This window comes from Pecten maximus, chromosome 18 (assembly GCF_902652985.1).
Source record: "Pecten maximus chromosome 18, xPecMax1.1, whole genome shotgun sequence".
Taxonomy (NCBI): Eukaryota; Metazoa; Mollusca; class Bivalvia; order Pectinida; family Pectinidae; genus Pecten; species Pecten maximus.
Window position 1 is genome coordinate 23,549,122 of NC_047032.1, and position 26,800 is coordinate 23,575,921.

At 38.1% G+C, this 26,800-nt stretch overlaps 1 protein-coding gene across 1 annotated transcript in view; it reads right to left on the reverse strand.

Moving 5' to 3' along the window:
- LOC117316319 (protein scribble homolog) overlaps window positions 1-26,800 on the reverse strand; it is a 150,845-nt gene that overhangs the window by 60,955 nt on the left and 63,090 nt on the right. Inside the window, exons 9-22 of the mRNA XM_033870859.1 lie at window positions 25,829-25,874; window positions 23,844-23,927; window positions 23,085-23,472; window positions 15,408-15,535; window positions 14,075-14,197; window positions 13,382-13,556; window positions 12,372-12,589; window positions 11,824-12,033; window positions 10,258-10,416; window positions 7,647-7,724; window positions 7,272-7,415; window positions 5,137-5,214; window positions 4,930-5,022; window positions 2,546-2,566 (exon numbers count right to left, since the gene is read on the reverse strand). Coding sequence (XP_033726750.1) covers window positions 2,546-2,566; window positions 4,930-5,022; window positions 5,137-5,214; window positions 7,272-7,415; window positions 7,647-7,724; window positions 10,258-10,416; window positions 11,824-12,033; window positions 12,372-12,589; window positions 13,382-13,556; window positions 14,075-14,197; window positions 15,408-15,535; window positions 23,085-23,472; window positions 23,844-23,927; window positions 25,829-25,874 — 1,945 coding nt within the window. The remainder of the gene's footprint in view (window positions 1-2,545; window positions 2,567-4,929; window positions 5,023-5,136; window positions 5,215-7,271; window positions 7,416-7,646; window positions 7,725-10,257; window positions 10,417-11,823; window positions 12,034-12,371; window positions 12,590-13,381; window positions 13,557-14,074; window positions 14,198-15,407; window positions 15,536-23,084; window positions 23,473-23,843; window positions 23,928-25,828; window positions 25,875-26,800) is intronic.

Consider the following 26,800-nt stretch of genomic DNA (forward strand, 5'->3'; position numbering starts at 1 on the left):
ATTGATTATTTACACTCTATATATCAGGGATATAACCAATATCTTATGTCATTTAATATGTTAATCATCAAATGGAGACATTTTAAGTCATTTAAATTCATCAAAGAAGTTACTTATCAACTCCGACCTTCTAATTTCAGTCATAGGTCTAGAATGCAGTGTTCTATACATCTTATTCTACCATGTTTGCTATGCAACGCCAGTTTTGATTGGTTTAAAACCATGTATTATTTTCCAATAATACACGCTCGTGCCAATAATACGCGCTCGTGAGTCACGGCTGTTACAATTTTATATATATCTAATATTCACACACTTTATGTAAGGTTACTATAGCCGAGTGGGCTAATGGGTTAGTCTTTCGTTCAATTTTTATCACGACGCGAGTTCGAATCATACGAGGCCCCTTCCTTTTTTTTCTTGTCTTTTTTGTATCCCTTTTTTAATTTTCAAAATCAATGCCATATGATAGATGCTCTTGATCGTAGTACTGTAGTGTCTGTAAAGAAATGTATATTTCATCAACAAATAATGCAATACTCAAGAAATAAATTACAAGGTTTTCCCGGGGTTTCTTTGCTGTTTTTCTATTAGAAAGAGGTCGATCTCAGAACTAAACAGTACATGGCAGAATAGAAATAATCAACTTTGACTCGTGTATTGTTGCAGGATATGCAACTCGGACTCGGATATTTTGCAATTTTAATTAATAACTCTGGCCTGCGGCCTTCGTTATTAATTTAATTGCAAAATATCCTCGTCCTCGTTGTATATTCTGCAACAATACACGAATCATCGTTAATTATTTCTTAACTAAACAATATTCTTGTATCTAGATTTTTTTCCTGTCAAATTTCATCAATGTTAGCACAAACATCATGCGTCATGCTGAAAAATAAATCCCATTGTTTATATACTGAGTTGGCTTCTCCGTCTTCCTATCCATGTTTACAGAAAAAGAAACTATTCATTTCACAAACCCTTAGGGTCACGGCAAAATCATCTACCATTCAATGGATCTCGGTTAAACATGTAAACAACAATTTCAAACTGACCCCCAAACCCCTGGCTTACTAGACTTATGCTCTAAGTGAACTAAAGAGAAATTCTCCTTTGCCAAGTCAGCGGGAAGAAGCAAGGCAGACCCTATTTCAAATATATATTTATAGAATGCAAAGTGACTGCCATCTATTTTGAGAAAATTAATGAGACCTGATTCAATCTGAAATGAAAAGAATAGTTAGATTTAAAGAGAAACTGGAAATGATTTCGAAATTGTAAATTAGAGCTGAGCTGTTAACATATCAATTCTGGAACAGAATACAACAGACTCATATCTACCTCAGGAATAACTGACAGGATGTTTAGTAAGGTTTGGTAACAGTAATATTTCAGTACTAATCTTACCGAGTAAATTACTTAGTAAATACAGATACACAATTTACCTTGTATGAAATTAACAAAACATGAGAGCAAACAATCTTAGTCAGTATAGAATAGGCTTAAATCAAAGGAATATACTGGAATGGAACAAAACAAGAAGTATTTACAGAGCGTAACACATAATACAGTATATATGTTACTGTCTATTGAATGTGTTTGCGAAAGATCTTTAACTCAAGATTTTACATAGAAGGAAATGGAAATCTAAACTTATGTTGCCATCGCCAACCAATAATTATCAGAAAGGAAGTTCTAAGCTGAAAAACATACTGGGTATTTCTGAAGCAATACATATCCCTCACAGGCCCCCACTAAAAATAGTAACGGTGACCTTGACCAAAAACCTTTTGCGAGATATTAGGGTCCTTTATTATTGTGTGAAGTTTGGTCAAAATCCCTCAAGGAATGAAGCTGCTAGAGTGCTGACAAACGTTTGTGTTACGTATAGGACAGAGAGACAACCTATCGACCCTCTGATTTCACCAGTAGGGACTAAAACTTTAATTGCACTGGACATATGATCCGAGACATACACAAACATGTAGTACTCATCCTTATATATAGACAAACTATTCTACAACTTTTGGAACCAACGACCCCCTTTTTTTAAATTTTGTAGTGTCCAAATTTGAAAACAAAACTCTTGAAAGCCATCGGATCATATACAAACTTCTAATACAAATATTGACTCATGCCTCTGCACTCAACTCTGTATAGCAGACCAGATTTCTATTGAAGCGGGCAATAAGAGAGATGATTAATTGTAACATGTTAATTGAATGGTTCGTTGCTGCTTTAGAATGTTTATAATACGGGACATATACTGGGATCATGCGAGTTCTAAACAATATTGACCGCTGTCTTGGTTAAATAAGGAAAAGTAACTAAACATTTATTATGTTCATAAAAAGAATCAGAATTAATGATAATCGAAGAAAACAAAACCATGCTAATTCTATGCGGGCGCTAAAAATAGAAAGAGAAACAATGACGGTTTTTACACATAAATTGTCACAAACAATCTCGTACGGAATAAACAACAATATTAAACATCACAGGGGAGACAACCATCAATGGAATTTCATGCACCGACTATACAAACCTCGAGGAAGGTATACACTTGCTGTAAAAATGACGGAGATAATCATCAGATAACACCATCAAACCATATCTCCCCTAAACTTTATTTAGTTAGGATCAATTTTACCAGAAGCGTTGTTTAAGGAACCATTTTATGATTGAACAATGATGCTAACTTCCTCTCTACATATCTATTTTACCATGTTCTTAAACTGTTTTAACGATGGAATATTTCAACTGTTGTGAATTGAAGGAATCTTTTGAGAATTTGTCAATAAAACTATGATGACAGTTATATAGATCACTATTATAAGGAGCAGTACCAAACATTCTTCGTATCTCTGCAGGGGGTCCTATATACAATATCTGAGTAACGCGAGCTGTAAAAGAGGACAACATCGATGGAGATCTGGAGGTTACAACACTGTACTATACAGAAGTCTCACAACAACAAAACATATCATATTGTCATTTGACAGAAAACTTATAATTTAACTATCTTAAACTTGGTTCCGTGAAGGAAAATCTGTCTCGTTGCATGAAATTTCTCACTTATTCAACTACTGGTAGTAATGGTTAAATTTAACAGCCAAAAAGTGAAATTTTTCAATACCTTTTTCGAACAGAAAATTTATGTTTTAGGATGGGTTAAAATGTTCCTTTAGATTCATTAAAGTTATCAACTCTAACAGTAATTTTATAAATTCTGTTCAATCATTAAGCTGCTATTTCCCCACATCACTGTCATAAACTTTTTCATGTGAGTGTTCCTATTATAACCAGAAAGCCCATGTGAGTGTTCCTATTATAACCAGAAAGCCCATGTGAGTGTTCCTATTATAACCAGATAGCCCATGTGAGTGTTCCTATTATAACCAGATAGCCCATGTGAGTGTTCCTATTATAACCAGATAGCCCAATTTTTTTATTTTTATTTTTTTCTCAATACATCCATAGTTTAATATTGTGGCATGAATAATCTACTATTTGAAACCAACCACCTTTTAAAATTGATTAAGAACAATTATTTTTATATTTGCTGGCAAATCATGTTGGGAAACTCTAGGAATCTGCCAACTAACAATAATGAACCTATCCACATAAATGTCTTGAGCAGTTTGACCTGTTATTGGACGACCAACATCACAGGCATGTAGGCAACACATAGCAGTCAAGCTACTATTAAAGTGAGAGGCAAAAAGCAGCTCATTAAGGGGAGATAATCTGTCAGTTCCTTCAGGGGAGATAATCCAGTCCCCCCCACCCACATTGGTGACACTGAGCATAGCATTAGATGTGTAGTGTTTCTACATACAAGAGACAAGCAGAGTGCTTATTTAGCCAAGCATAAAGAGCAGTGAAAACAAGAGGCCCAAGTTCCTAGCTGGTCACTAGACTATAGATACAAGACATGATAACAATTGGATGAACAAAGTATGTATGGCAGAGTATTAGTATCAATCATGTGACAAATAAATCACATTCTAAACCAGTAAACTGGTGAGGTGTTCGTTTAAATTAAACTTGGATCTACAGATAACATAATTTCATGTTTTTTTTTCCAGGATTCTTGGCTATGCTTCTCTGTCTCATGTTTATTATTTTGGCCCCTGATCAAAATCTTTTTTGGTACTATTTCAATGATTGGGTACTATTTCAATGATTGTTCCAAAGTCCGAAACATTCAGATTGCTTTATGTACTGGTGACCTAAATTTGACAGAAATAAAAGGTATTTTATATTTATAGTTATTTGAACCTTTACTAGAACTTCAATTGAGGTGTAAGGGATATTGACATGAACAATAAATATAATATAGACCTAGGTTCTAGCGTTTACATCCCATCCTTTAACCTTACCCATGTCATTCCCTGCCAATAAGAGACCCAAATATGAACATTATTCTACGAATAAATCTTGTAAATGGTCGTTAAGTAAACTCCTTTTTCTATTTTTTTGTTTTCTTTGCTTTTTTAATATCTTTCTTGTTTTAATATTGGGATTCCATGAATTCTATCAAGTCAGATTATTACACAGATATGAAAGTGATATAAGTACAAGATATTTTTCAAGAAATATTAAAGAGAATCTTAGAAATAAAACAAGAAGTTTACAGATTTGTTTTTGTCAGCGGGGGCAAAGTTTAAAAAAAAAAAATCATGAAAAGGTTTTACCTCTTGTCCTGGAAATCAATTTAACAAAACAAAAAAAAAGGGGGGAAAAATCATAAAGGTAAGAAATACCCTAGGACCAACCGATTCTACAGGTAGAAAAGTTAAAACAAAATTAAAACATAGAGTTAAAAAAAATGAGAGAGGAATAAGAAATGACTACCAAAATTTCTACAAGCAACATTAAAATTGAATGTTTAACTTTGCAGTAGCTACAATATCACAGAATTCATACCTGATCGTTGCCCTTGAATGGTACGGACCCCCGGCCACCAGCAATACTGAATCCCAGTCCATTCTCGTCTCTTCTCAAAATTGTCTTGATTGTCTGAAAGTTGACAAGGTTACTGTATCAGGATTTAACCTCAGATATAGACATAATCTTATTTATGCAATTTAATAAGTAACATTTTTTTTGTATAAATAGTAGTGTTAGCATTACCTCTCCGAAAACCTCTGTGTCTGGTGCTTGCTCAAATGTAACTGTGGCAAATCCTGGCTTCTTATCATCCGAGGCTTCCTACAAGTAAAACATGTTTTATCACATAACTGGTCCCTTCTTCCATGTCATACATATCGTAAGACACACATGTAATAACACTATTGTGTAGTCATAATAAATATGTGACATTGCATGATTGTCAGGGTAGATAGAAACTTCCTATCTGAGCCGGATTTGGCCTGTCTTATACAGAAACAAAAATAGAAAGTTTTTTGCTTATATTCTCATAAATATACAGTGTATTGGCAAACTTGGGGAGGGGGAGAGCAACAGTTTTAAGCTTATATAACACACATACATGTTCATGTATCTGGAGCTATACAACACTTAATTGTATTTGTAATTTGATAATTTTCTTCTATAAAGTTACCTGCTTACATTTATATATAATAAACACATGTGGATCATGTGGACCTTAAGCTAAAGGTTTTTTTTTACAGTTCACGCTAACATGTTTTTTTGCAATATTGTTAAAAAACAAAATTTTGGGATACATTTTGATCAGCATTTAAGTGTTTCCCTATTGCATTAAGAAAATGATTAATTGTTCTTTACCTTAAAATGTATAACTGATGGGGATTTTACCTCTTCTTGTAATTAAAGAAAATCGGCATATAAACTATATTTATTGAATATCTTTATTGTAAAGAAAAATGTATATAAAAATTAATTATTTTTTGATGATTCGCAAAAAAACCTTTAATTTTTTTTAAAAACATCCTCAGGTAGATCTTATATATGGGTAGTGTTAGATGCTAATTACAGGTAGGTAAGGCAGAAGAGCCTGGCACAGCATGCTATAAATGGACCCCTGGGGAGGTAATTGGGGACTTGACAAAACTATAGCCAGGTGTTAAAACAGGCACACATTGAGACTGATCCTCATCTGATACATATATATAGGTAAGGTGTTATGGAGGTCCATAAGGTGGTGGTGAGGTGGGGTTTGGGCCCTGGGGCCCAGGTGGCCATGACAACAGGCATGCCCTGAGAGTACCAATTATACATACAGGTACATGTACATAACTTGTTGTGTAGATATTGTCTCTTACAGAACATAAATGAGAATATAGAAAACTTCTGATTCTTGATTCTTGATTATGTGCTATGAAATGATTTCATGGTTGAATTAACAGATATTAGTGAAGTAACAATACATTGAATTTAAAAATATTTTTGTCTGATAAAATAATAAATATCAAAATATATGTACATATACAGTGTACTCGAGAAAAAAAATCTACAAACAGTCATCAAGGCCTAAGGTAGAGTTAATCATTAATATAAAATGTTTATTAATGAAATCTAAAAAAAAATTAAATGAAAAGCATCAAAATTTTGAAATCAGGAAGATAAACCTTAATTTTACACTACAATGATTTTCTTTCAAAGAATTAATGATAAAAACCCCCACTACAAATCCAATTGATAGAGTTTTAATTCCTCTTGTGCAATATATCATATAAGAACTGCAGCCAATCTTCTTTTGAGTTAATATTAGATAACATTTAGATATACCTGGTAAAGTCAGGATGACAGATATAAGGCAGTCAATTTACACAGGTCTGTATATGTAACAACTACAGGTATCTAACACAGCTGTCCAGTGGCACTGTCCATTACCGGTATAGGGGGATTTGTGGTCACACCTCACTGGATGTTGTGCACTACTGGTTTAAACGTAGTGTACTAGGAGGGCACCAGGATGTAAAGGTTATCTTACACTCAACTTTAGTAGTTAAATAGTTTCAAGCTCTGTCACTAAGCAGGACCGTATTACAGGCATAGGAACAGCAGTAAAGAATAATTGAACATGAAACCAGCACAAGTGCCAAATTCCCTGCAGAAATCAACGCTTATTTTCAAAATTGTAACCCCAAATAATCTCATAACTGGAAATGGCAACAAAAACAATTCACCTAATAATCTTATAATATTCTGAAGAAATGTTTGAGAATATTACTCACATGATCTACTGTGAAAACATCCTGTGAAGATATGATGACAAAAACTAATTATAAGCTATCCTCAAAACAGCATGTTTAACATTTCAAACAACACACTTCGTCACTTACTGATAGAGCGACCTCTGGTGTTATGGACTCGGGTTCTGGGTCAGGTAACTCTCTACTCAGAACCATAGTGATATCGTTGCCTGCAGTCTTGAGCACATCCACAGCATCATAATGATCAGCCTCGACTAGGTTCACTCCATTTACCTGTCAACAAAGGATTTGTCTAAAATCTCTCGATACACCATATCCTTAATTTAATGTTTTCGCTTCAATTAAATTCAAAGATTACATCACAAAATTGAATAAATGAGGGCATGTTTTCAATCATTTTGACCAAAGTTAATGTTAATTTAGTCCATACAAAAAATGGCTCCAGGTAAACTAAATATCTATATCCACGGTAAAACCAGACTAATGCCAGGTGTTTTAGCCTACCGAAATTAGTTTGTCTCCTGTCCGTACACCGGCTTTTCCAGCAGGCCCTTCCTCTGTCACACGGGATATGAAAATACTCTGGAAATAAACATATCATATTACAAACATTCCCCAGTATAACGATACATGACCATATATGGTATAATATCAATATCACTAAATATAGTATTCCAACAAGTATCCAAAATATAGTATATGAAACATTGTGCCCTTTCAGTTCTGATTGAAAGATCCTGTTGCTATTACTACAATCTTGATATGACATTGGAGCAATATCCCTAAATATGGCATTACATCAAACTAGTAGTGTCCCTTTTGGTCTGATTGAAGTAACACACCTCTCTACTACCACCTCCCTATGACTTACCTCATCGTCCCCTTTGTATGGAGTAGACCCGACCTCTCTACTACCACCTCTCTATGACTTACCTCATCGTCCCCTTTGTATGGAGTAGACCCGACCTCCCTACTACCACCTCCCTATGACTTACCTCATCATCCCCTTTGTATGGAGTAGACCCGACCTCCCTACTACCACCTCCCTATGACTTACCTCATCGTCCCCTTTGTATGGAGTAGACCCGACCTCTCTACTACCACCTCCCTATGACTTACCTCATCGTCCCCTTTGTATGGAGTAGACCCGACCTCTCTACTACCACCTCCCTATGACTTACCTCATCGTCCCCTTTGTATGGAGTAGACCCGACCTCTCTACTACCACCTCTCTATGACTTACCTCATCGTCCCCTTTGTATGGAGTAGACCCGACCTCCCTACTACCACCTCCCTATGACTTACCTCATCATCCCCTTTGTATGGAGTAGACCCGACCTCTCTACTACCACCTCCCTATGACTTACCTCATCGTCCCCTTTGTATGGAGTAGACCCGACCTCTCTACTACCACCTCCCTATGACTACCTCATCATCCCCTTTGTATGGAGTAGACCCGACCTCCCTACTACCACCTCCCTATGGCTTACCTCATCATCCCCTTTGTATGGAGTAGACCCGACCTCTCTACTACCACCTCCCTATGACTTACCTCATCGTCCCCTTTGTATGGAGTAGACCCGACCTCTCTACTACCACCTCCCTATGACTTACCTCATCGTCCCCTTTGTATGGAGTAGACCCGACCTCTCTACTACCACCTCCCTATGACTTACCTCATCGTCCCCTTTGTATGGAGTAGACCCGACCTCTCTACTACCACCTCCCTATGACTTACCTCATCGTCCCCTTTGTATGGAGTAGACCCGACCTCTCTACTACCACCTCCCTATGACTTACCTCATCGTCCCCTTTGTATGGAGTAGACCCGACCTCTCTACTACCACCTCCCTATGACTTACCTCATCATCCCCTTTGTATGGAGTAGACCCGACCTCTCTACTACCACCACTCCTATGACTTACCTCATCGTCCCCTTTGTATGGAGTAGACCCGACCTCTCTACTACCACCTCCCTATGACTTACCTCATCAGTCCCCCTTTGTATGGAGTAGACCCGACCTCTCTACTACCACCTCCCTATGACTTACCTCATCAGTCCCCTTTGTATGGAGTAGACCCGACCTCCCTACTACCACCTCCCTATGACTTACCTCATCGTCCCCTTTGTATGGAGTAGACCCGACCTCTCTACTACCACCTCCCTATGACTTACCTCATCATCCCCTTTGTATGGAGTAGACCCGACCTCCTCTACTACCACCTCCCTATGGCTTACCTCATCATCCCCTTTGTATGGAGTAGACCCGACCTCCCTACTACCACCTCCCTATGACTTACCTCATCGTCCCCTTTGTATGGAGTAGACCCGACCTCCTTACTACCACCTCCCTATGACTTACCTCATCGTCCCCTTTGTATGGAGTAGACCCGACCTCTCTACTACCACCTCCCTATGACTTACCTCATCGTCCCCTTTGTATGGAGTAGACCCGACCTCTCTACTACCACCTCCCTATGACTTACCTCATCGTCCCCTTTGTATGGAGTAGACCCGACCTCTCTACTACCACCTCCCTATGACGTACCTCATCATCCCCTTTGTATGGAGTAGACCCGACCTCTCTACTACCACCTCCCTATGACTTACCTCATCATCCCCTTTGTATGGAGTAGACCCGACCTCTCTACTACCACCTCCCTATGACTTACCTCATCGTCCCCTTTGTATGGAGTAGACCCGACCTCCCTACTACCACCTCGCTATGACTTACCTCATCATCCCCTTTGTATGGAGTAGACCCGACCTCTCTACTACCACCTCCCTATGACTTACCTCATCATCCCCTTTGTATGGAGTAGACCCGACCTCCCTACTACCACCTCCCTATGACTTACCTCATCATCCCCTTTGTATGGAGTAGACCCGACCTCCCTACTACCACCTCCCTATGACTACCTCATCATCCCCTTTGTATGGAGTAGACCCGACCTCTCTACTACCACCTCCCTATGACTTACCTCATCGTCCCCTTTGTATGGAGTAGACCTGACCTCTCTACTACCACCTCCCTATGACGTACCTCATCGTCCCCTTTGTATGGAGTAGACCCCTTGCCTCCTGCGATACTAATGCCCAGCCCTTGCCCCTTACCTCATCGTCCCCTTTGTATGGAGTAGACCCCTTGCCTCCTGCGATACTAATGCCCAGCCCTTGGCCCTTCTGCCGCAGTATGTGAATAGAGAATTCCTCCTCCTGTCTCTTATCGCCGAGACTGTCGTTGACACTTGGTAATCGGAGACCCTCAATTGGCTGATGGAAAGAAAACATCAAAATAAAAAAATGTATTAAAAGTAGTCTGAAGAAATCCTGCTACTTCAATCCCATTAGGTACCAAAGTGGTAAATATTTAATGCATTCTCACTACAACAAACATCAAGATACAGCGTATTTTATTTTCCTATAATATTAATCAGAAAAACTGAATACAGATTTTTAAGGTCTACATTACACTAGTTTAATACAAACATATAACCCTACACTAAACACGTCCAGTTTAACACTAACCAATAACCCTACACTAAACATGTCCAGTTTAACACTAACCAATAACCCTACAGTACCCACCTCCAGTTTAACATTAACCAATAACCCTACAGTACCCACCTCCAGTTTAACACTAACCAATAACCCTACATTACCCACCTCAAGTTTAACACTAACCAATAACCCTACAGTACCCATCTCCAGTTTAACACTAACCAATAACCCTACATTACCCATCTCCAGTTTAACACTAACCAATAACCCTACACTAAACACCTCCAGTTTAACACTAACCAATAACCCTACAGTACCCACCTCCAGTTTGACACTAACCAATAACCCTACAGTACCCACCTCCAGTTTAACACTAACTAATAACCCTACAGTACCCATCTCCAGTTTAACACTAACCAATAACCCTACATTACCCATCTCCAGTTTAACACTAACCAATAACCCTACAGTACCCACCTCCAGTTTAACACTAACCAATAACCCTACAGTACCCACCTCCAGTTTAACACTAACCAATTACCCTACAGTACCCATCTCCAGTTTAACACTAACCAATAACCCTACAGTACCCATCTCCAGTTTAACACTAACCAATAACCCTACAGTACCCATCTCCAGTTTAACACTAACCAATAACCCTACAGTACCCACCTCCAGTTTAACACTAACCAATAACCCTACAGTACCCACCTCCAGTTTAACACTAACCAATAACCCTACAGTACCCATCTCCAGTTTAACACTAACCAATTTCCCTACAGTACCCACCTCCAGTTTAACACTAACCAATAACCCTACAGTACCCACCTCCAGTTTAACACTAACCAATAACCCTACAGTACCCACCTCCAGTTTAACACTAACCAATTTCCCTACGGTACCCATCTCCAGTTTAACACTAACCAATAACCCTACAGTACCCACCTCCAGTTTAACACTAACCAATAACCCTACAGTACCCATCTCCAGTTTGACACTAACCAATAACCCTACAGTACCCACCTCCAGTTTAACACTAACCAATTTCCCTACGGTACCCATCTCCAGTTTAACACTAACCAATAACCCTACAGTACCCACCTCCAGTTTAACACTAACCAATTTCCCTACGGTACCCATCTCCAGTTTAACACTAACCAATAACCCTACAGTACCCACCTCCAGTTTGACGGGGGCCACGGTCTGTTCCTTTTGAGCAGCAGCTTGAGCCAGAATTTCCAGAACCTTCTCTTTTGTTTCCTCGTTGTGTATGATGCGCTTGTTTTTCCTGTGATGAGGTGTGTCCCGTCGTCGAAGTCCCATCTTCCGATCTGGGTGTTCTTCAATCTCTGGGTCGAATCCAACCTTTCGTGGACGGTAAATATTGTCCTGAAAATACATTAAAACCATAATTACACAGTCAGTGCTTTTCACAGGAAATTTGTACAAGCCATAAGTTAATTTTACTTTGCTTGAGTAAATTCTCTATACATTATTTAATATTTTATTTACAATGCATTACATCTCAAACTGCTTTAATCAAAAATAGAACTAGACCTTGGTCAAACTCAATTTGCCTAGGATCCATCATGTCACAATGGAAAAGGATGTCACTTTTTATTGTTTATTCATACCTTGGGATAAACACAAACAAAACACTAATAATATAAGATACTGTAATGTTAACTTTGGGTGATAATCTGTGAAATACTGCTATTGAGACTCACATCATCAGAATCATACTCCTCAAAACTCCTCTGTTCATCTTCTGAATCCTCTCCCTCCTCCTCTTCCATCGCTCCATTATAATGATCTTCAGGAATGAACACAGGCTCAGCCACAGTTACCTCACGGATCAGTGGAGCAGTTTCTGTCGGCGATTCCTCCTCCTCGCTGATCTCTTGGGTTTGACTCTCGTGACGAGGTGGACCAACCAGTTCTGGAGCTGTTCATATTACACAAATATTATTACTTCTGGTCTTAATATCAACTCTTAATTCAACTTTAAAAATTTCCATTTCAAGTCTAGATGCTAAAGCTTCTACTGGGGTTTTCAGATGAATGGCACTTAGCCTTTATATCTGGGACCTGGTATAAGGTGGTAATGGAGCGTGTGTTACATGGGTTACAGTTATTACAAGGGACTTTGTTATAGGTATACACTTTCTATGAGGGCCCTCCTACCATTACAGGAAGGGGCGGGGTTAAACAAGGGACCTACCTTTGATGACGGGGGTTTAGGACCTACCTTTGATGACGGGGGTTTAGGACCTACCTTTGATGACGGGGGGTTTAGGACCTACCTTTGATAACAGGGGTTTAGGACCTACCTTTGATGACGGGGGGTTTAGGACCTACCTTTGATGACGGGGGGTTTAGGACCTACGTTTGATAACAGGGGTTTAGGACCTACCTTTGATGACGGGGGTTTAGGACCTACCTTTGAATACGGGGGTTTAGGACCTACCTTTGATGACGGGGGTTTAGGACCTACCTTTGATAACAGGGGTTTAGGACCTACCTTTGATAACAGGGGTTTAGGACCTACCTTTGATAACAGGGGTTTAGGACCTACCTTTGATGACGGGGGTTTAGGACCTACCTTTGATAACAGGGGTTTAGGACCTACCTTTGATAACAAGGGTTTAGGACCTACCTTTGATAACAGGGGTTTAGGACCTACCTTTGATAACAGGGGTTTAGGACCTACCTTTGATAACAGGGGTTTAGGACCTACCTTTGATAACAGGGGGTACAGTTTCTTTGATGGGTTCATCTGGTACCACCTCCTCTTCTCCTCCAATGTGAACACGTTTGGACGTCTTGTCGCGCGGTTCTGATGGTTCTTCTGCCTGTTCCTGCTGCCAAAGGAAGTCACTGTCGCGGTCACGCGCAGGCATGAATGCCTGATCCTGTAACAATAATATACAATATTGAACCAACAGCCTCAATCATGAGGTTACAACTTAATGATAAATACGGTCAAATACTTAAATAAAATTATTTTATTAGAACGAGTCTTTGTGATAAAGGTCCATGTAAAATCTTTAAACATCAAATTTTTTTTTTGTGAACTTTTAACCAACGACAAACTACAATAGATAAATTGATATGATATAATTGTTATTATGTTCTGCCATCATTTACCTGTATTACTATCTAGTGTTAGTGCAGCTTGGCAAACAATACCATGGACAAGTTTATAATGTACCCATGGGCATACACATAGACATTCAGTAACAGACAGACATACATACACAGACATACAGTAACAGATCGACATACAGGATCGTTGTAGTCAAGCTATGGTAGTCACTGTATCATTACTCTCATGATATCAACAGACATATCATTGTACAATGGAATTACAAGCATACAGATAGACACAGAACAGAGCAGGCAGAGACATACAGACAGCCTAGTCTCCTACCTTCTTCTCCTGTTGGTGTGGAATCACATGCCCATCAATACCCTGAACCTTATTCTTGTTGAACTTGGGGTGGCGTGCTTTCAGCTCCTTGGGATGCGGAGTGTCATGCCTCACAAAGATGCTCTGTGAGAGAGTTCAAAGGTAAATAGACTTCACAAGAAGAAGAGTGTAAGACAGAAACATTCGGCATACACAAATAAATACATGTAGGACTAGAGCAAGTTTTCAGCCAAGTATGCAACAAAGTTCAGAAATCATGTAGAACATACAATGAACCAGTACTTACTTTGTCAGCCATTGTAAGCTTGGGGAGCTTTAAATCAAATTTTGAATTGAGATAAAACAATTTGTAGATTCTTATAACTCAGTAAGTTAGCACTGGGTATTTGATTATTGAATAACTCTTTGATTTGCAGGTTGAATTGATGTGATTAGGTTCATACAATTTATAAATTCTGTTCTAAAGTATCAATAATCAACGGTCCTAACTTTCCTTAAAACCAGCAATAGATCCACAGATTTTGGATTCCACAATGAACAAATTCAGGTCAGAAATAAAAAATAAATGAAAAAAAAATCTACAGAATACTTTGTTTAATTGACTGGTGAAGTCGTGACTATCTGGTCCAATGTGCTCTGGCTGGGATAAATACATTTGGGAATAATGTTTTGGACAAGTAATCCCCACCCCTCAAATATTTATTCTCAAACAGTAAGTAATATTTATAAAATGATCTAAATTTTCTTAAAACTAGTGTTACTAAATTACTGTTTCTTATATCTCAATTATCATGTTAGTGTTTCTCATATCTCAATTACATGTTAGTGTTTCTCATATCTCAAGTACATGTTAGTGTTTCTCATATCTCAATTATCATGTTAGTGTTTCTCATATCTCAATTACATGTGTGTTTGTGTTTCTCACATATCAATTACATGTGTGTTTGTGTTTCTCACATATCCATTACATGTGTGTTTGTATTTCTCACATATCAATTATCTGTGTGTTTGTATTTCTCACATATCAATTACATGTGTGTTTGTATTTCTCACATATCAATTACATGTGTGTTTGTATTTCTCACATATCAATTACATGTGTGTTTGTATTTCTCACATATCAATTACATAGTGTGTTTGTATTTCTCACATATCTTACTACATAGTGTGTTTGTATTTCTCACATATCAATCCTCTGGGTGCTTGTGATCTCCTGTCTCAATCACCTGGGTGTTTGGGTTTTGTTTGACTGTTGAAATTGTCTAAATTTGAAATTGTTTTTTTGAATTGTTGTTAACTTTATAGAGATTTTCCATAATCCTTTTATTCTTACATTGCTATCATCATCACCGTCCGAGTCAGGAACCTCAAACTGTATGGTACTATCTCGGGGATTTTTCAAAGTCTCTTCAATTATCTGGCTCTCTGCATCTGTAGCAATACTGCCTCGAAGTAAATTTTCTGGAAAAAAAAGTAGCAATTAAATTTTCCATCACAACAATAAGTTACAGTACATCTTTGTTGATGAAAGGTTTTAACAGACATATTCTCTGCAAATTCAAAACATATCTTTATAGTCAAAGAACTAAAATTCAGATGAATGAATAAGGACCAATTCATATAAAATCAAGAATTTAATATAAATGAATTGTTTTTGATTTCCTCAGATAAAAGAATTTCCCCATGATTAAGGAATACAATGCAACAGACTGTTTTAATGCTCCTAATGTTACTTCACATAGATAACATTATATTTTCCTGTTTAATGCATTATCACAAAATCTTAAATTAAACAAAACAGTAAGCTGAGAACATGAAATATTCAACAGATAATTTTGCTCATTTTTTTGCCTTCAACTCCTTGACCGTCATCCTAACTAGGAACTCCAACACTGGACCGTCATCCTAACTAGGAACTCCCACACTGGACCATCATCCTAACTAGGAACTCCCACACTGGACCGTCATCCTAACTAGGAACTCCCACACTGGACCGTCATCGAAACTAGGAACTCCCACACTGGACCGTCATCCTAACTAGGAACTTCCACACTGGACCGTCATCCTAACTAGGAACTCCCACACTGGACCGTCATCGAAACTAGGAACTCCCACACTGGACCGTCATCCTAACTAGGAACTTCCACACTGGACCGTCATCCTAACTAGAAACTCCCACACTGGACCGTCATCGAAACTAGGAACTCCCACACTGGACCGTCATCCTAACTAGGAACTCCCACACTGGACCGTCATCCTAACTAGGAACTCCCACACTGGACCGTCATCCTAACTAGGAACTCCCACACTGGACCATCATCCTAACTAGGAACTCCCACACTGGAACGTCATCCTAACTAGGAACTCCCACACTGGACCGTCATCCTAACTAGGAACTCCCACACTGGACCGTCATCCTAACTAGGAACTCCCACACTGGACCGTCATCCTAACTAGGAACTCCCACACTGGACCATCATCCTAACTAGGAACTCCCACACTAGACCGTCATCCTAACTAGGAACTCCCTTACTGGACCATCATCCTAACTAGGAACTCCAACACTGGACCGTCATCCTAACTAGGAACTCCCACACTAGACCGTCATCCTAACTAGGAACTCCCACACTGGACCATCATCCTAACTAGGAACTCCAACACTGGACCATCATCCTAACTAGGAACTCCAACACTGGATTGTCATCCTAACTAAGAACCCCCACACTGGACCGTCATCCTAACTAGGAACCCCCATACAGGACCATCATCCTAACTAGGAACTCCCATACTGGACCATCATCCTAACTTGGAACTCCCACTCTGGACCGTCACCCTAACTAGGAACTCCCACACTGGACCGTCATCCTAACTAGGAACTCCCACACTGGACTGTCATCCTAACTAGGAACCCCCTTACAGGACCATCATCCTAACTAGGAACTCCCACACTGGTCATTGGTCCTCACACCACTATACCAAACTCCTAACTAGGTCACCGGTCCTCAGGTGATCTACAGACCACTATATCTAACTCCTAACTAGGTCATTGGTCCTCACACAACTATACCTAACTCCTAACTTGGCCACTGGTCATCAGGTGATCTACAGACCACTATACCTAACTTCTAACTAGGTCACTGGTCATCAGGTGATCTAAAGACCACTATACCTAACTCCTAACTAGGTCATCGGTCCTCACACCACTATACCTAATTCCTAACTAGGTCACTGGTCATCGGTCCTCACACCACTATACCTAACTCCTAACTAGGTCACTGGTCATCAGGTGATCTGCAGACCACTATACCAAACTCCTAACTAGGTCACTGGTCCTCAGGTGATTTACAGACCACTATACCTAACTCCTAACTAGGTCATTGGTCCTCACATCACTATACCTAGCTCCTAACTAGGTCATCTGTCCTCACACCACTATACCTAGCTCCTAACTAGGTCATCGGTCCTCAAACCACTATACCTATCTCCTAACTAGGTCACTGGTCATCAGGTGATCTACAGACCACTATACCTAACTCCTAACTTGGTCATCGGTCCTCACACCACTATACCTAACTCCTAACTAGGTCACTGGTCCTCAGGTGATCTACACACCACTATACCTAACTCCTAACTAGGTCATCGGTCATCACACCACTATACCTAACTCCTAACTAGGTCATCGGTCCTCAGGTGATCTACACACCACTATACCTAACTCCTAACTAGGTCATTGGTCCTCACACCACTATACCTAACTCCTAACTAGGTCACTGGTCATCAGGTAATCTACACACCACTATACCTAACTCCTAACTAGGTCACTGGTCCTCAGGTGATCACTATACCTAACTCCTAACTAGGTCACTGGTCCTCAGGTGATCTACAGACCACTATACCTAACTCCTTACTAGGTCATCGGTCCTCACACCATTATACCTAACTCCTAACTAGGTCATCGGTCCTCACACCACTATACCTAACTCCTAACTAGGTCAACAGTCATCAGGTGATCTACAGACCACTATACCTAACTCCTAACTAGGTCACCGGTCATCAGGTGATCTACAAACCACTATACCTAACTCCTAACTAGGTCATTGGTCCTCACACCACTATACCTAACTCCTAACTAGGTCATCGGTCCTCAGGTGATCTACAAACCACTATACCTAACTCCTAACTAGGTCATCAGTCATCAGGTGATCACTATACCTAACTCCTAACTAGGTCATCGGTCCTCACACCACTATACCTAACTCCTAACTAGGTCATCGGTCCTCAGGTGATCTACAAACCACTATACCTAACTGCCCTAGTACCAAGTTCAGGAGGTACAAATTACCAAAGCTGTTATCATTTAATTTACTGAATTGTAATTTGAAATTGGTTGATGAGTAGATAAACATGAAAGGTGCACATGACTGCATGCATTAGTGACATATAATAATCTGGTAGAATCAAAATGGATTATCAAGTAAGGTTGTAGAGCCATTACGCAATGGCATTTTTTCATTAGGGAGATAACTCTTAACCTTAATCAGGTTTAAAGTAGCTACATGTAAATTCTTATATTTCTACAAAACACCACACAGAGGACCTCCTTTTTAATTACCAGGTTAAAACAAGCAAACTGACATATGTTTACAGCTTCTACAAAAAAAAAATACAAAAATCCTCTCTTAGTACCACAAAAATCACTTGATTTTTATTAACTTAAAACCTGAAAACTTTCAAATCACTGTTTATAGGTCAGAAACATTATAAATTGAGAGATTACAAGGTTAGATGTTACAAAGGTCAAAGGTTATCAAAGTATATTAGATAAATAATCTCAAACACCTTCTTAACCTTTTTACATGAGTTATAAAATTCACAACAGTCTATATGATAAACAAGGGCCCAATGGGCCCAAATCGCTCACCTGCAATGCAGTGATCTTTTCATATATGGATCCTGCAGTTATTTGAAAGCATGCTACAGGACCAATATAATGTCTCTCTGCACTTTGGCTTTTCACTAAAAGTCATTTAAAGATTTAAGCATACTTGATCGACGTGACCTTGAATGAAGGTCAAGGTCATTCATTTGAACAAACTTGGTAGCCCTTCACCCCAGCATGCTACAGACCCAATATCAACTCCCTGGGACTCTTGGTTATTGAGAAGAAGTTGTTTAAAGATTTTAGCCTTTTTGACCCCTGTGACCTTGAATGAAGGTCAAGGTCATTCATTTGAACAAACTTGGTAGCCCTTTACCCCAGCATGCTACAGACCCAATATCAACTCTCTGGGACTCCTGGTTATTGAGAAGAAGTCGTTTAAAGATTTTAGCCTTTTTGACTCCTGTGACCTTGAATGAAAGTCAAGGTCATTCATTTGAACAAACTTGGTAGCCCTTCACCCCAGCATGCTACAGGCCAAATATTAGGTCTCTGGGACTCTTGGTTATTGAAAAGAAGTCGTTTAAAGATTTTAGCCTTTTTGACTCCTGTGACCTTGAATGAAAGTCAAGGTCATTCATTTGAACAAACTTGGTAGCCCTTCACCCCAGCATGCTACAGACCCAATATCAACTCCCTGGGACTCTTGGTTATTGAGAAGAAGTTGTTTAAAGATTTTAGCCTTTTTGACCCCTGTGACCTTGAATGAAGGTCAAGGTCATTCATTTGAACAAAATTGGTAGCCCTTTACCGCAGCATGCTACAGACCCAATATCAACTCCCTGAGACTCTTGGTTATTGAGAAGAAGTCGTTTAAAGATTTTAGCCTTTTTGACTCCTGTGACCTTGAATGAAAGTCAAGGTCATTCATTTGAACAAACTTGGGAGCCCTTCACCCCAGCATGCTACAGGCCAAATATTAGGCCTCTGGGACTCTCGGTTATTGAGAAGAAGTCGTTTAAAGATTTTAGCCTTTTTGACCCCTGTGACCTTGAATGACGGTCAAGGTCATTCATTTGAACAAACTTGGTAGCCCTTCACCCCAGCATGCTACAGACCCAATATCAACTCCCTGGGCCTCTTGGTTATTGAGAAGAAGTCGTTTAAAGATTTTAGCCTTTTTGACCCCTGTGACCTTGAATGAAAGTCAAGGTCATTCATTTGAACAAACTTGGTAGCCCTTCACCCGAGCATGCTACAGACCCAATATCAACTCCCTGGGACTCTTGGTTATTGAGAAGAAGTCGTTAAAGATTTTAGCCTTTTTGACTCCTGTGACCTTGAATGAAAGTCAAGGTCATTCATTTGAACAAACTTGGTAGCCCTTCACCCAGCATGCTACAGACCCAATATCAAGTCCCTGGGACTCTTGGTTATTGAGAAGAAGTCGTTTGAAGATTTTAGCCTTTTTGACCCCTGTGACCTTGAATGAAGGTCAAGGTCATTCATTTGAACAAACTTGGTAGCCCTTCACCCCAGCATGCTACAGGCCAAATATTAGGTCTCTGGGACTCTTGGTTATTGAAAAGAAGTCGGTTAAAGATTTTAGCCTTTTTGACTCCTGTGACCTTGAATGAAAGTCAAGGTCATTCATTTGAACAAACTTGGTAGCCCTTTACCCCAGCATGCTACAGACCCAATATCAACTCCCTGGGACTGTTGGTTGTTGAAAAGAAGTCGTTTGAAGATTTTAGCCTTTTTGACTCCTGTGACCTTGAATGAAGGTCAAGGTCATTCATTTGAACAAACTTGGTAGCCCTTCACCCCAGCATGCTACAGGCCCAATATTAGGTCTCTAGGCCTTTTGGTTATTGAGAAGAAGTTGCTTGAATGGAAAGTTGACGCCGGACGGACGACGGACGCCGCGCCACGGCATAAGCTCACTTGCCCTTCGGGCAGGTGAGCTAAAAACATTACCTCAAGTTTGATACTAATTTGTCCAACTTAATCTGTTTCATGTCAACTTTTCAGATTATGGACAAAATATCCAACCTATTTTCACAATCCATCATTTCATTACACAGGTAAAATCATCCCAGAAAAGAAAGTGTGCAAAGCTACAACAATACACAACAACATCAGGGCTAGTTTTATGTGGAATTGCTGATGAAACAAAAAGTAATTAAAAATAGGTCTTTTCTGTCAGAATTTGAAGAACTGATGTAATAATTGTGAACATTGGCGGGATATTTTGTTTCTGATCACTAAACTTCAGAACAAAAGTAAGGATAAAGAAGACCCATTTTGCTGAGATAAAGTGTTCAATATTTATTTGTTGAGATAAAGTGTTCAATATTTATTTGTTGAGATAAAGTGTTCAATATTTAGTCTTACTCTCTAACTAGACTTTCATTTTGTTGAGATAAAGTGTTCAATATTTAGTCTTACTCTCTAACTAGACTGTTTCATTTTGTTGAGATAAAGTGTTCAATATTTAGTCTTACTCTCTAACTAGACTGTTTCATCATTCAGTAATGTCTATGGTTTCAGAACACAATGTATGTTCAGGCATGAAAATGGTTTAATGAATATGGGGACAGGAGTTTCCAGCCTCCTTCTCTAACTGGACCTCAACCCACTATCCCCGGATCAGCCACATGGAATGATTCATGTTAAATCAATGTACATGCAAGTCCATTGGCATGACCCATGTAGTGATATAGGTCTAGAAAATATTCATTTATGGAGAACTGTAGTGGATAATAATTTATGATGGGGAAAAGGCTCGTCAATCTCTGCTTTACAAAAAACTTTGGTATCAAAATGACACTCTGAGGTACTGAGAGGACCTAGATTCTATCTCCTTAATCTGTCCATGGATCTATAGATAGAATAGTGTATCACATACATGATTTATACAGTGCAGAATGTGCAGGTGATGCCTGGTATTGTCTAGATACAGATGCTGGGATTCCGGCATATCATGAAAATGTTGTTTTTATGGCATTCAGTTAATTTTTGAAATGAGTTCTTTAAATTTAAAAGCTCTCGGTAAGATAATTTTGAAAAAACAAAAACATAATCTGTTTGACTGTTGGAAGGTCTTCAATATCCTTATCAAAGCAGTACCATAAATGTGAACATGTAAGCGACCAATCACAGGTAAGAACACAACTGACACAGCGATACATACGCATACACTTGTTCTTCCATTTGTTGATGGCTAGTAAAAAATGTGAAAACTGACTTATTTCAATACTGTCCTACTTCAACAAAATCTCATCACTTATCCTATAAACACCCTACTGTTTGAATATTTTGGTAAATTTCACCAGCCCACTAATGAATTGGTACAGTATGTACCTTATGAAATACTGTTAAAGATGAGTAAATACATATGTTTAAATATCTTACTATTAACAACATGTTCAGCCAGGATTCATGCCAGGTTAACATTGTGATGTTAGGAGGTCTGTATCTTCATTCATCAGATTAAACCCAATCATATGAGTATTTTTTTGTAAATTCATTTCGTTCATATTTGAGCTTCATATAAATGGGTTACTCTGACTCAAAATTAATGTTAATATACTTACCTTTATGTTACAAAGGAGGTGCTTGAAACAGCTATTAGATTACCTTCCTGCTATATGGTACAGGGGAGGTCGTTGAAACAGCTACAACACCTTTCTCTACTGTCTACACTATTACAGTACACAGGAGGTTGTTGGAACAGCTACTGTTAACTTTTACTCTAATGCCTTTATTATCATACAAGGGAGGTTGTTGGAACAGCTTCTATTAACTTTTACTCTAATGCCTTTATTATCATACAAGGGAGGTTGTTAGAACAGCTAATATTAACTTTTACTCTAATGCCATTATTATCATACAAGGGAGGTTGATGGAACAGCTATCACCACACCTTCCTAAACTAATTTGCTTTAGCACATTTTTTCAAAAATAAATTTCCATAAATGGTATCTTGTTTCACAATCAATAAGAGAGTAAAGTTTTTTGTATATGTATATTTTCATGACAAAGAATAGACCAAATCCTGCCCAACAACCAATTTTGTACTCTAGAGAGGAGTTAGCAGGAACCATAACCATGTAATTGTGATGCACCTACCAGAGCTGTGAAATTCCACAGGGGGCGGTTTCATGACCATATTTGGCAATGACCTGCCCACTGGGGGCGGAACCATGACCATATTAGGCAATGACCTACCCATGCTCTCTGTGTGGAAATCCTGCTGTGGCAGCAGAAAGCAGGTAAGAACACGTTGTCCAGTCCGCTCATCAAAGTCTGTCTGAAACTTGAGCATTGGCTTGGCTTGGTTTTCTGCCAACCACAGAGCCTTGAGGTTGAGATTAGCCACTGTGATGGGTAGATATTCTAGTCTGTTACCAGAAACGTCCAAGACATGGAGTTCCTTTAGATTTCCCAGTTCTTGAGGAAGACGGAGAAGTCGATTGTCGCGCATGGAAAACACATTTAGCCGCAAACACCGCCCAATCTATAAATACAAAGTTGACCTAAACAAATGTTCACTTCATTCTTACAACATTATCTCATAATCGAACAACATTTGTCATGAGACCAAACCTGCACTTCAATATATATCTACCTATCAAACATTTACCAACACAAATAACAAATTCAATACCCGCTTATGTACTACCTAATGTTTCCTTTCCTGAAAAATCAAAAGTACAGTCTTTTTTTCTTTTTTCTATTTTGTATTATTTCTCTCTCTCTCTTTGTTTTACACACTTGAGTGTTATATTGTGTGCAGTTTTAGAAATAACACTTCAGATAGTCCGATCAAAATACAACTTATCTGTGCAAATCAATACAGAACGTTTCATCTCTTGTGCAATTGCCTACCTCAACTGGGATTTCTGTAAGCTTGTTTCTATCCACATTAAAATTGGAGAGGTTCTTTAGACGACCAATCGTTATTGGAAGTTCCTAATGAATAAAAAGGATGCATATTTAAATATATCTGGGTACATCACATATTTGAAACTCTGATGTTTAGGATGATTTTCAACAAATGAACAAAATGCAACACTTTATTAACTGAACTTATACAAACTGATAAAGGCTTACCATTACAGAAACAATACATTCATAATAACATTGGTGAGGAAGAATTGACTCTGTAATTATACTGGCTAACTTGTACACAGTAACTATATACAGTAATTATACTTGGTACTATACACAGTAATTATACTTGGTAACTATATATTCTGTAATTATACTGGTTAACTTGTACACAGTAACTATATACAGTAATTATACTTGGTAACTATGTATTCTGTAATTATACTGGCTAACTTGTACACAGTAACTATATACAGTAATTATACTGGCTAACTTGTACACAGTAATTATATACAGTAATTATACTGGCTAACTTGTACACAGTAACTATATACAGTAATTATACTTGGTAACTATATATTCTGTAATTATTCTGGCTAACTTGTACACAGTAACTATATACAGTAATTATACTTGGTAACTATATATTCTGTAATTATACTGGCTAACTTGTACACAGTAATTATACTTGGTACTATACACAGTAATTATACTTGGTAACTATATATTCTGTAATTATACTGGCTAACTTGTACACAGTAACTATATACAGTAATTATACTTGGTAACTATATATTCTGTAATTATTCTGGCTAACTTGTACACAGTAACTATATACAGTAATTATACTTGGTAACTATATATTCTGTAATTATACTGGCTAACTTGTACACAGTAACTATATATAGTAATTATACTTGGTAACTATATATTCTGTAATTATACTGGCTAACTTGTACACAGTAACTATATACAGTAATTATACTTGGTAACTATATATTCTGTAATTATACTGGCTACCTTGTACACAGTAATTATACTCGGTACTATACACAGTAATTATACTTGGTAACTATACTGGGTAATTATACATATTAATTATACTCGGTAAATATACACAGTAATTATACTCAGTAAATATACACAGTAATTATACTCGGTAAATATACACAGTAATTATACTCGGTAACTATACACAATAATTATACTCCGTAACTATATACTCGGTAAATATACACAGTAATTATACTCGGTAAATATACACAGTAATTATACTCGGTAACTATACACAATAATTATACTCTGTAATTATACACAGTAATTATACACAGTGTTCTTGTAAGTATACTTGGTAACTATACACAGTAATTATACTCGGTAATTATACACAGTAATTATACTCCGTAACTATAATCAGTAACTATACACAGTAATTATACTCGGTAATTATACACAGTAATTATACTCGGTAATTATACACAGTAATTATACTCGGTAATTATACACAGTAATTATACTCTGTAACTATACACAATAATTATACTCGGTAATTATACACAGTAATTATACTCGGTAATTATACACAGTAATTATACTCGGTAATTATACACAGTAATTATACTCAGTAACTATAATCGGCAATTATGCATATCATCCTAATTCTAACTTATATTTATTAATCAAGCCTAAGCAGTAATAATTGCAATACTGTCAGTTATTTCTATGTGCTTTCTCAGAAATTTAGTTAATTATTTTTCAGTAATATTCAATGACCTTACAGAGGGTGGAGTCGCTGATGTCATTTTGATATCCGAGTTTCATATATACAAATGAGACATTTGCAGATGGTATATCCTGCTTAACTGCTATTAACCAATCAAATACCTTTCAAATGAATAACTTAACCAATCAAATACCATTTGACATTTCAAATGAATAACAATTACGTTTAACCTGATCAATAAAACAGTTTCTATACTCACGTTTAACAAGTTTTCTGTAAGGATCATTTCTTGTAGCATCTCACAGCTGTGAATTCAAGCAAACAAATAATTTTTCTTGTGTGTAGCATTTTCAATACCAAACAACTTAGTCAGTGAATTAGAAAACAGTTAAGTCAAACCTGTCTTAGTGGCCACCTGAGTTAGGTCATTCCCTCTCATATGTGACCGTACTTTCCCCTCCCATCATTATTTACTATTTACTAGTTACCTGAACCTGGATTAAGAGACCACCTGTCATATGTGACCATACTTTCCCTCCCAATGTTATATACTACACTAGTTACCAGAACCTGGATTAAGAGACCACCTGTCACATGTGACCATACTTTCCCCTCCCAATGTTATTTACTACACTAGTTACCAGAACCTGGATTAAGAGACCACCTGTCATATGTGACGGTACTTTCCCCTCTCATCATTATATACTACACTAGTTACCAGAACCTGGTTTAATAGACTTCCTGTCATATGTGAGTTTTGTTGCCTCCATTGGAAGGTTTGTTTTTGTTTATTTGTTTACTAGGTTAATCGCCCCGTTAATAGCCAAAGCAGGGTCTCCTTGTAGTAGCTGGTGACTACTTCACTGAACAACATACAACAAGCCCACCACATGCCATCCAGAGTAATTGGGGTAAAGTGTCTTGCCAAAGGGCACAATCAAGACAGTACAGACCAGCCTATTTCTCGGGTAGGGATCATTGAACCATTCAACTCTTCACCTGAGGTTACGAGGCTGGGGCTGTACCTGAGGTTACGAGGCCGGGGCTGTAACCTACTGAGCTATCGCACATGTTAACATAGAGAAGGTTTTACTGTATTTCTAAGATGCAATCATGTATATACAGTTTTCACAAAATTAAAAAGAACAAATTCTGTCTACACGAGATGTGATATTACCAGATGTATATGGTTTTGTTTCACAGTACATGAGATGTGATATATAGAGGTTAC